At 42.8% G+C, this 12281-nt stretch overlaps 1 protein-coding gene across 4 annotated transcripts in view; it reads right to left on the bottom strand.

Moving 5' to 3' along the window:
- sema3fb (sema domain, immunoglobulin domain (Ig), short basic domain, secreted, (semaphorin) 3Fb) overlaps positions 1–11326 on the bottom strand; it is a 93456-nt gene extending 82130 nt beyond the window's left edge. For 2 of the 4 annotated variants that reach the window (XM_021609475.3, XM_090240991.1), the window contains exons 1-2: positions 10893–11326; positions 8190–8345 (exon numbers count right to left, since the gene is read on the bottom strand). In XM_021609475.3, the coding sequence (XP_021465150.3) occupies positions 8190–8307 (118 nt within the window). In that variant the 5' untranslated portion in view covers positions 8308–8345; positions 10893–11326. The remainder of the gene's footprint in view (positions 1–8189; positions 8346–10892) is intronic. The other 2 variants (XM_021609472.3, XM_090240990.1) reach the window with 1 other exon arrangement.
- Positions 11327–12281: the final 955 nt, after the last annotated feature.

Raw genomic sequence — 12281 nt, 5'->3', positions numbered from 1 at the left:
GCACTCCGCACACACGCACTACCACACAACAGATCCCTCATGAAAGCATGAAACAGACTTTATCAACATCTATCTTTCAGCAACTGGGCCCAGATGTGCACACACTGAGCAATGCTACTAACTCTTATTTAACCCCAATAGATTCCAGAGAGAAGCCCCAACCCTTTATCAGCATAAAAAATGAGGACCACCCAAGTGGTTTTTGATACATATTCTCTTAAAGACTTCATGGCTGTGGTCTCAGTATGGCATAAAAACATGGTCTCAGCATGACTCCCTGCTTAGATAGAGGTTAATTAAAAAATAAATAAAATGGTCACATGGCCTTAGGTACTGTACTGTAAGCTTTCTGCAGACTCAAGTGCCAACTGGCAAGATTCTGTAACAGCGATTCTATAACCCATCACTACAATGACCTCAATTCATGGGCTGTCATAAAACCTACAGTGTGCCTTTACTGACCAACACATGAAGATGTGAGACAATATTAAAACTGAATTTAGGACAGTATGTACAGAACCACTCCCCCATGTGTGACCCTTCTGGGATCACAAACCCCTCTAACACACCACCTGATGTGGGTGAGGGTGAGGGGGTAAGGGTGAGGGGGTGTGGTGGTGAGGTGGGGGGGGGGGGGGGGGGGTAAGGGTGAGGGGTAGGGGTAGGGGTAGGAGTAAGATGAAGGCAGCTTTCTACATGACTAATCCTGTCAAGTAGGAAACACAGCTCTGCCTTTAGTGCTCTCACACTGTGTAAACAGATTTACAAATAGTTTTGGTTAATTACTAATCCATGGAGCTATACTGTTGGTATGCCAGCCAACCACTCACTAAGTGGGGGGGACTCATGCCACCCTCCCCTTCACCCCTTACACACCCTTACCTTCACCTCCCTTCCACTACACCCCCTCACTTCCCCTCCCATCTCTTCCCTTCCACTCCCTTCCCCTCCCCATCACCCCCTCCTATCATGTGGACCAAAGTGGAGGATCAACACTGGTTTTGGAACACAAGAGCTCAATCTACTGACCTCACAGCATAGAGATTCAACAATCTCTCTCTCTCTGTCTCTCATGCGCACACACACACACACACACAATTTTGTACACAAACAATATGCATCTGACAGAGTGAGACTTGCTTGCCTGACAGAAGTGACACACTTGACACGTGTATCATGAATACAAAACCCAGAGAGAAAGGCACGACCAGGCAGTGTTTCCACATATCCACTGGCCTTCATCTGTCTCTGGTTAACAACTATATTACAGATGAGCGCTATGTGCCTGACACTTAGCGGAGCACAGCATTTCTCACTAAATATAGCTGCTATGGGGAGAAACTGAGGTCTGGGCCAGGGCCAATGTAATATATATTTTTTAATGCTTTGTCAGTAATTACCTCTCCACCACTGGCCTGCTAACTGTAATTAGAAAACATAGCCAAACATTTTCATCTGTGCCAGATGACAGCGGTTTGGTTTCATAGATTCAACACGTCTTGTGGTCCATAGGAGTGTTATGAGCTAGGTATTCGGTGTAAAGGTGTGTCTAAATGTGTACGCTTGAGGTGCCATGAAAATCAGGGCAGGTTGGAGAGACAGCCATGGAAACTGTCATGGAGCTAATAGCCTCATACACACAGCCAATTGTCCCTATATTAATGATCTTCATATGGAAACCACATTATGGGTGGTTGATGTCCTTGATGATCTTCCTGGCCTTCCTCTGACAATCTTGTGCTGTAGGTGTCCTGGAGTGCAGGTAGGTTGCCCCCGGTGATGCGTTGGGCAGACCGCACCACCCTCTGGAGAGCCCTGCAGTTGCAGGCGGTGCAGTTGCCATACCAGGCGGTGATACAGCCCGACAGGATGCTCTAAATTGTGCATATATAAAAGTTTGTGAGGGTTTTAGGGGCCAAGTAAAAAAATAATCTACCTCCTGACGTGGAGGAGGCACTTCTGCGCCTTCTTCACCACACTGTCTGTGTGGGTGGACCATTTCAGATTGTCAGTGATGTGCTCGTCGAGGAACTTGAAGCTTTCCACCTTCTCCACTGCGATCCCGGAAAGGGGCGTGCTCCCTCTGCTGTTTCCTGAAGTCCACAATCAGCTCCTTGATTTTGTTTTATTGACGTTGAGTGAGAGGTTATTTTCATGGTACCACTTTCCCAGGGCCCTCACCTCCTCCCTGTAGGCTGTCTCATCATTGTTGGTAATCAGGCCTACTACTTTTGGGTTGTCTGTAAACTTAATGATTGAGTTGGAGGCGTGATTGGCCACGCAGTCATGGGTGGACAATACAGGAGGGGGCTGAGAACACACCCTTGTGGGGCCCCTGTGTTGAGAGTGTTGAATCCTACCTTCACCACCTGGGGGAGGCCTGTCATGAAGTCCAGGATCCAGTTGCACAGGGCGGGGTTCAGACACAGGGCCCCGAGCTTAATGATGAGCTTGAAGGATACTATGGTGTTGAATGCTGAGCTATAGTCAATGAACAGCATTCTTACATAGGTATTCCTCTTGTCCAGATGGGAAAGAGCGGTCTGCAGTGCGATGGCAATTGCATTGTCTGTGGATCTATTGGGGCGGTAAGCAAATTGAAGTGGGTCTAGGGTGTCAGGTAAAGTAGAGGTGATATGATCTTTAACTAGCCTCTAAAAGCACTTCATGACAAAATGAGTGCTACGGGGCGATAGTCATTTAGTTCAGTTACCTTTGCTTTCTTGGGTACAGGAACAATGGTGGACATCTTGAAGAAAGTTGGGACAGCAGACTGGGATAGGAAGAGATTGAATATGTCCGTAAACACTACAGCCATCTGGTCTGCGCATGCTCTGAGGACGCGGGTATGGATGCCATCTGGGCCGGCAGTATTGTGAGGGTTAACACGCTTAAATGTCCTACTCACGTTCAGCCATGGAGAAGGAGAGCCCACAGTCTTTGATAACGGGCCCGTTGGTGGCACTGTGTTATCGTCAAAGCTGGCAAAGAAGGTGTTTAGCTAGTCCGGAAGCAAGACGTTGGTGTCCGCGACGTGGCTGGTTTTCCCATTGTAGTGAGTAATTGTCTGTAGACCTTGCCACACATGTCTCGTGTCTGAGACGTTGAATTGCGACACCACTTTGTCTCTGTATTGACGTATTGCCTGTTTGATAGCCTAACAGAGAGAATAACCATACTGTTCATATTCAGCCATATTGCCAGTCACCATGCCATGGTTAAATGCAGTGGTTCGCGCTTTCAGTTTTGCGTGAATGCTGCCATAAATCCACGGTTTCTGGTCTACGTAGGTCACAGTGGGTACAACATCTCCTATACACTTCCTGATGAACTCAGTCACCGTATCCATATATTTGTTGCTGTTATTCTCAGAGGCTACCCGGAACATATCCCAGGCCGAGTGATCAAACAATCTTGAAGCATTAATTCCGATTGGTCAGACTAGCGTTGAATAGACCTTATCATGGGTACTTCTTGTTTGAGTTTCTGTCTATAGGAAGGGATGAGCAAAATGGAGTCATGATCAGATTTGCCAATGGGAGGGCGGGGGAGAGCCTTGTAAGAATTTCGAAAAGTAGCAGTGGTCCAATGTTTTCCCAGCGCGAGCACTACAGCCAATGTCTTGGTAGAACTTCGGTAGCGTTTTCCTCACATTTGCTTTGTTAAAATCCACAGATACAATAAATGCTGCCTCAGGATATGTGCTTTCCAGTTTGCATAAAGTCCAGTGTAGTTCTTTGAGGGCCATCATGGTATCGGCTTGAGGGGGAATATACACGGCTCTGACTATAAACAAAGATAATTCTCTTTGGAGGTAATATGGTTGGCATTTGATTGTGATGTATTCTAGGTTGGGTGAACAAAAGGAATTGAGTTTCTGTATGTTATCACAATCACACCATTCTTCCCGAAGACTTCTTTATTCCTGACTGCGCGATGTACTGAGAAGCCTGGCTGTATGGACAGGGACAGTATATCCCAAGAGAGTCATGTTTCCATGTGTGTATGACACTCATAGGATTGTTTGATAAATCACGCATTTTCTATGTGTACGACCTACTGCCATAATCAGTTTAATATCAAACTATTAGTGTGCATGTAAACAAACATACTCAGGAGTTCAGGATGAGAAAACTATGTCTAATATATTCCTAACCTAAGTGAACACTTGGGTTATTGTCTGTATTCTGCATTGGCTAGTGCAGACAGTGAGAGGGCACAACTGGGGGATTAGCTGAAAGATGAACTGGCACTCAGATTTTTTTAAAGGAAAACAACTATTGCTAAACGGCATGTACTAACAGTATTAAGCTGCTTTTTATTCATGGTTTTTAAATCCTTCTCTGTTGTTGTGCAGGTTCTAAGGCTTTAACCCAGAAAAACACTGGCAAATAACACTTTAGATTACAGATAAATTAATACTGTTCTTCAAGGGCACTGCCATTCATGAGTGCAGGGCTTTTAGCCCTGAAGGGGAGTTTTTAACCCCAACAGCACCCGAAATAGAGTCTGCTGCTACCCCCGGCATGGATGGGGAGGATGCAGATGACAACTGTGATTGAAAGACAGGGGCAATCATTCAGTGTAGCTTCCTCCTGCTCTGAGACACCTACCGCTGGCAATCCCGACCATAACCACGGTGGTAACAGTGACCCCCTTCCAGAGGATTTGGTCCTGTATGCCAATGGGGGAGTAATGTGATGTCACGGCATGGTCCATAATTCCAGGGACTACACTGGAGAACAGCCGTTTCAAATGTCATTAAGTCCGTCAGGGAAAAGGTGAAAGGGAGTAAAGGTGCATGTATAACTTCTCGCTAGCAGTTAATGGGAAGCTAGAAACAGCAAACACAACATCAAACACAACCAATTATATGCGAGTATACACACTAGTGTGCTCCATGGTCTTATCAGCACGTATCTAGTGATGGTGGTTGCAGGGCAGGGCTATGTCACCTTCACAGCCATGGTCATGTTATTTACAACTGTAGTGGCTCTTGACCCTGTGCCTTTTACAACAACATTAAACAAAAGCTGACATTCTATAAGAGTACAATAAGCATTTAGTCAGTTATAGTAAGCTACGTATTTACCAGCACAGCTGTAGCCAGGGTCCACGTGTGGTTTAAGACCTCAAAAGGCAGAGCTAGAAGCATGAATTTAGATCCGTAACGCATGAGCAGAAATGTGTCAGAGGCGGAATATGGGCCAACATAGTAAGGTTACACTTATCTGTGATGCAGGGGAATTCTATACCAAAACATAATGGAGAAACTTCCCTGGAGCAATGCCTAGCAGTGCATTTGTTCATCCAAATGATTTGTCATTCTCCATGGGTCTTGTCAAACTGTGATACGGAATGAGTAATCTGTAAAAGTACACAGATAAATCTGTTGTAATATTTAAATGGATTTACAAGGGGCCTTGCATGTAAACAATAACTTAGTAGTTGTCACATTGGATGCCTGTATTCTCTCACACAATCCGTTTGCATGGCAATAAACCCAATCTGGAATAATGCCTTTAACTCCATTTATTACATAAATATAGAACTGTGTTGGTCATCGAGTTCCGTAGAAAGGAATATTATTTTTTGGCTCAGGCACACAGAGTTACGGCAGATTTCACTCCCTATGAATTCCCGCTGGCTCGGAACTCAACTTTGATCCTTAAAATACGGTCATTGGGGAAAGGCTCAAACTAATTCACTGTTTTTTCCATTTTCTTTCCAGGCCCTCTGACTTACGTGCGAAGAGGGGAGGAGACATTCCCTTCTTGGAGATTTCTGGAGACAGCAGTCTTGTCTGAGCAATACCCATAGAGTGCAATTGATTATCTATGGCGACTCACTTCTCTTTATGCCTAAGTTAGGTTGGCAATTTAAACAAGCGGTGCGCTATTGATTACATAGATTCCTATAAGCTCTCCTAACTGAAGCAGACTTCACAGCTCTGGCTATCAAAGTCCTTCACCCTGCCTGTGATCCTGCAGGGCCGGAGACAGTTGTAAGCCTGACCAAAGTCTACTTTTCCAAGGCTCTTACCTCATGTTTTCGCGAGCTACAGAGGAGTATCCTTTTGATGGCTACACTTCCTCACTGTGGTTCATATCAACAGTTACATAATTTAGCATTTCTAACTATCAAGCATTAGAGTGAATAGCTTGAGACATACTAACTAACATATCTGCATTTAATGGACACTCAGTCAGTAGACCAGACTGTGGATCATAGATGGTGTTCCCCGGGGAAACATTTAAGTGAAGCACAAAATAAAGGGGAAAGAAAAAAAACAATTAAGAGGTTCTTGATTTACTCTCCACATGTGTACGACCTGTTTTAATGGGGAAGTGAGGGCCTCTTGAGTAAGAGGTCACGGTCCTTAAACCGTCTCGGGAGAAACAGAGTTAATCAGTTTTTGGCAAGCAGCCAACTTTGTAATATTGAGAGACCGGACCGTCAGGTAACCAAGAGAGGGATGTAAGCTTAAAGTTTGTAATTAGAGATATGTTTAATATGATACAGCACCTTTATATGGTACGTTCATAACGAGTATATTCTAGCAAAAAATATATCATTATCAACTTTATGCTGTGCCAAAGCCCATAGCCAAAACATCTAAGGGTGCTATAAAGAGGATCTAAAACTTGTTGCCAACAATCTAGTAACCTAAATTGCTGGCCAATAGTCAACGTATTAAAACACTATGATATATAGGTGAGGTTACCAAGAGATTAGAAAAACAATTAAGTGCATTTCACAATATTTAAAGGCAAAACGCTCTCTCCAGAGCTTTGGAGAAAAGCAGAGTCGACCGTGACGTGCATGTTGACTGGGGAGAAAAACAAACAGGTAAGCAAGAGAGCAAGGGACTCCTCTGTCTTCTCGTCAGCTAAACAATACTGCTATAGTAAGCTGGTTTAACAGAAATGAATGACTATTTTAGCGTCTTGCAGGTGAATAAAGAACAGGCTAAAATTTCAACTACATACTTCTGAGAAAAAGATTTGAATAAAAAGTCATCCATTCTAAGAAAGGCATTGAACCAAGAAAAAAAAAACGAAAAGACCAACCTACAGTTGAGTAAAAGCAATATATTTGCAGATATTAAACTAGAGAACTGGGTAAATAATATTTTGAAAAAAAACATGAAGGAATTGCTGAGCTCTGGACATGTGCTCAGTGACATGTAAAATCCGACTTGATTAAAAAGGGAAAGAACCTTTAGTAGTGAACTGTGCCTGTCCAGTTAATCAAGTCGACTGGTGCCGTGGAGAGAGCCCAGGGAAATGGAAGGCAAAGCAAACAGGGGCACTGCACAGTCCCTTAGCTCTGCTCCGGCTGCTAATCGCAAGCTAGATCTGAGAGTGGGACAGACCTTAGGGACAGACAGCGCTCTGCTTGGCTGAACCAGGCAATTTGCTCTCAGTAATACCCGCTACCTGCTCCCTCCCTACCCCACCTCATCTACATGACCACTGAAGTGCATGAACAAAGCCCTGAGATGTGTCGTTCTGTAGAGGGACCCCCAATCTGATAATGACCATGATAGTGTTATTATTACATGCTAATATGCTGCAGGCGACCTCTTTTTAATGCATCACTTTCACTTTTAGATTGTTCCTTTTCAATTTCAAAAGCATCAGAGAATCTAATCATGTTGATTCAAGGACACCTTATAACTAGCATTCTGTACCAGACGCAAAAGGCTTCTCAAAAATACACTGTTGTCTCTGTTAACCTCAAATTGAACCATTTTTTCTGTCTTTGTTTATGTTTTTAATTATTCGTACATACAGTCAAGTGGAAGCAGCTGCTGAGAATTACCATGCCAGGATGTTTAAGAGGGGAAGCAAATTAGCATTGCATGATTTGTTAGTGGTCACTGGGACGGGTCTGCAGTGTAACCTGAGAGTCTGAGTTCTTCCTATGGAATCTAGAGCACTTATCAAAGCCAGAATCGTCCCATTTATCTGATCATCAACTCATCAGTCACACATAAGGGTGCACACACACATTTCAGAGTAGCAGAAAACAGCAAATGAGGCGATTATTTTAAAGACGATACACCGAGCTATTAGAGGAGAGCACTGCATGAACTCAAGACACCACGTAGAAACCACTAGCACAAAACACTAAACAGATAGGGATGTGGTTGGGGGAGAAATAGAGCAGAGACGTTTGCCTCTTACCTTTGAAGGAGATGAAGACGCGGGGTGCAGCATGAGGGTCGATGATGTTGTGATTGCACAGAGCCCCGACAACCAGGGCCAGGAGCATGTGGACCGTCCACAGACTGTCCAACAGCATGGTAAACCAACCTCCAGAAATAGAACGATCGCAGAACGCTGGAGGAAAGAAGAGGTCAACAATTAAAGATTGAAAAACTTCCGCTGCCAAAAGCCATACACATTATAACACAGCATCCTTGAGTGTAGATCTCGAAACATTGGTCTTCATGAGAGCTTCTTTGTGAGAGATGTGAACATCTGAAGTACATCACTGATGTTCAGGGATTATAACCAGACCATAGGGACCTAATGCCTTTCGAACGTAGAGAATCCAGCCTTTTAGTTTTCTATACAATTCCATTTAGCAAGAGTCATATTTGACCTTTATGTATGTGTGACACAATGATGCCTCCTCCACTGTTCCCTGCCTCTTGTGCAAGAAGATGCTGTTGTCTCCTAGTCCCACCAAACACAATCCTCTTGCATGACCACCAACCCTGTGCACTACTCTGTAATTATGTACTGTAGTCACCTAATGTAAGGTTCTACCTTGTCTTCGTCACGCAATATACCTTGTTGTCACACAATTCAGTGTGACAAATGGTCACTGATGTAATCTCATCTCTACAAAGGACAATACGGTACTGAAGATAAATAAAATCAGTCTTGCCAGAACCATTTGGGACTGTTGATTGAAACTGTATATAACATTGTAATTAAATTGTGTAATGGAGCCAACCACATCAAACAGGAATGTGCAATAAACTCAAGTTATAAAGGGTAAGCAGAATACTGCATGCTTCTTTATGGGTATACAGGGTTGCCTAGAAACGTTATTTTACAAATCTACAAATTGGTCTTATTTCATGGCTTGACGGCCATCTAACCACTCTGCATGTGATAGCCAGAGGGCACATTTTAAAGGGCACTTCCACCACAAACACAAACTCAACATGTAGACTGCTGGAGAGCTGGAGCCAGAGCCTACAGTCCAAAATATATCCTCGAACCAAACGGGTTGGTTAGGGGGGATTTACGAGTATAACCATCAGCGCAAACCTCAGCTATTTATGGGCAATTTGTTAACTGGCCAGCTGTTTATTCTAAGTCAAGGGCAGATATATTTACACAATTAAATTAAACAAGTCAAGACAACAGACTATTTACAAATTACATTTCAACACACACCACATAGGCAGACACAAACACACATACAGGCGCACACACACACTGTCACACACAAAGGGATGACTTTCCACTTGATTTGATTATCTAAACAGGTCAATCTAATGTATTCATCTTAACATTCTTGAAGAAAGTGCAAGAAGTGTAGTTGCAGTGTAATAGCGTGGGCCACGGTAAAACATATTTGGCGCTAAATACAGGAATCAAGGTCAGTAGCCTTGACATTGTTCTAATCAAAGGATCAACCATGTATAATAAACATGACATCTACATTAAGGCAACGTATTCCCCACGCCATCGGTTCACTGGCATTTTGAACGGTTCCTCGTTTATTACTTTTATCAACACCATTCCTATAAAAGGTGAGGGTTGACCAATTGTCTTTTCGCGGTTCTTGCATGTGTTTTAGACAGCCAAACTTAACTTATATTGTGAGTCAAGAGTCAAGACAATCGACATGTTGAGCATAATTTACAAGCGCAGGGTGGTAAAGACCACTATTAAAACGCGCTTTCAGCCAATCACCCTCCCTGCTTGGTCCAGCCGCGCTTGTAAATTCAGCGGTCTATAGGGGATCGTATTCCAAGAGTAGCCTACATTTGTGCATGTTCCCAATTATTTGGTAATTAGCTATTTTTCCCTTTCAGGCGTGGGTAGGCTAAATACTGCATTGCTTTTCTTCGAGACGTGTGCGCTGTTAATGATTTGTGCGCTTCTACCAGCAGCAAAATAAACTTTGTGGATGACTAAATCCATCCCGTCCGTATTTTTATTCTAAAAAGAAAACACCTAGTGCATTACAAAACCACTTTGAACCATTTTTTAATTCTTATGCTATTTTAAAAACACGTCAGCTGTCAAATTCCAGTGCGAACAAAGCAATAGGCTATGAATAAGTAGTCTGGCAATTTAATTTAATCATATCGAGAAATATTTCCCTAATTTCACATCAACACTATCGGTGTTGGACTGCGAGAGATAAAGCTATACATTTTTCTGATTTTAATGCTGTAAACAATCTGAACCTGGTAGGAGTTCATGCGCAACTTGCAAGAGTGCATATAATAAATTCAAAATACTAATTTAAAGCACGTTAAAACTCACTGACATGAAATATAATATTTAGTTCGATGTTTATAACAAAGTCTAAGTGTCCAAATATTACTGTCACACTTTCAAATGCAAAAGTTCATTGTTATAATTGAAATAGCCTCATGATGGTTTTCACAAGGCTAATTAAGCATAATCGAATTAACATCTTTAAGGGTTACAATGCCAGTACAGAACTTATTAAAACCATTTTGTCACAGTTATTTTGAGGTAACCAAATGTCCCATCCCATGTAACACACCAGTAAAGTAAACAGCATAGATATACCTCTCACGGTAATATAAAGTAAATGAAAAATGACAGTTCTGTGCGAGCCAATTGCAGGCTGTTTGAATGCAAATCATTAACGTTATAAATAATTAGGCATACCTGATTGTCACTTTACTCTACACAAATAACTTGGAGTCCAAGTCCAACCTTACAAGTCATCGAAGAAACCAACAGAATTCCACGGAATCGTTCGCCTCAATTCTCCAAGTTTAAAATGTATAAGATCCGGGGTGCCGTGGCCCCGTTGCAGGAGTCCTTATAGAGATACACCTGGAGCCCGGTGTGTTTACCGCTGCCCGGTCCAATGCTCATGAGGCACAGCTGAAAATATCGTCTCTCCAAGTAAATATCGTGTAAGTTTAATGACCAGAAGTTGTGACAAGTCCAATGTGACAGCTCCTTCAAAATGGATCAATTGTCAGAATTCCTCGTCTGAAACTCGGCTAAACATGCAGCCAGTGTTACTGGTGAAAGTGTATTCGCTCCTGACTGCTGGGGAAACGCACTGGCAGGTGGATGCAATGGTCATTTGCGTAAAACACACCCACTAGGCGGGAAGTACCTTAGCTGCCACCGCCCATTCCTCCAGCATCTAGATGAGCAGGCTTTTAGAAAATATCGGAGTATTGTGGTGACTAACTGGACAACAGTGGCCCTCAAACCAGATTGCTTCCACAATTATGAAATGAATTTGCTTTGATAGTGTGTTACCAATGTATATGACCTTAAACATATATTATAAACTCTTATCGACGTCTATTGTAATTACGGTGAACACTTACAATTGCGACAGGAGCAATTAGGGTTAAGTGCATTGCTCAAGGGCACATCACCTAGCCAGCTCAGAGATTCTAACCAGCACCCCAATGCTCTTAATCGCTAGGCTACCTGCCACCCCTACTAGCCTACACATTGTTATAGCCTACGTGTAGACCTAACCTGCTCACAGGGCATGCTGCCTTAGTCTGTATGATAATGATATGAGAAGAAAATATCAGAGATGAATCCGGAATTAAGAAGATTAAATCACTTACCTATGATGGAACTCACTGTACCTGACAGCAATAACATCTTGGTCTTTGACACGTTTCCATGAACAATTTCTTTGATGTTGGAATGTAGGTGTGGTGTATGGACTCAAATGAAGACAGGCAGCCACTAACAATATAGCAGGAAGGCACACATCTAGCCATATATCAACAAGAAGGAAGTTCAAACACAGTTAAATGGATATTGTTGCTTGACTCGAACGTCAGACTTTTGGAAGATTTACATTAGGTCTGTATATTATAGGCAGTATTTCATTACACAAAACAGGAGTAGCATACTGCATTGCTATTATAGCTGAGACAAACTGACAAGATTACCTTCAAACAAAGGTCAACAAAACATTCACCTTCAAATATTCTACATTCCCCTTTGATTGGCTCCTTTATTGTCAACAAATCAGAGACTTGCTTATGGAACAGCAGTGACTTATCCTGTAAC

This window comes from Oncorhynchus mykiss, chromosome 7, assembly GCF_057628025.1.
Source record: "Oncorhynchus mykiss isolate SJ-2025 chromosome 7, ASM5762802v1, whole genome shotgun sequence".
Taxonomy (NCBI): domain Eukaryota; kingdom Metazoa; phylum Chordata; class Actinopteri; order Salmoniformes; family Salmonidae; genus Oncorhynchus; species Oncorhynchus mykiss.
Note: the sequence above shows the minus strand (reverse complement) of the source record. Positions and strands in the feature narration are given on the sequence as shown.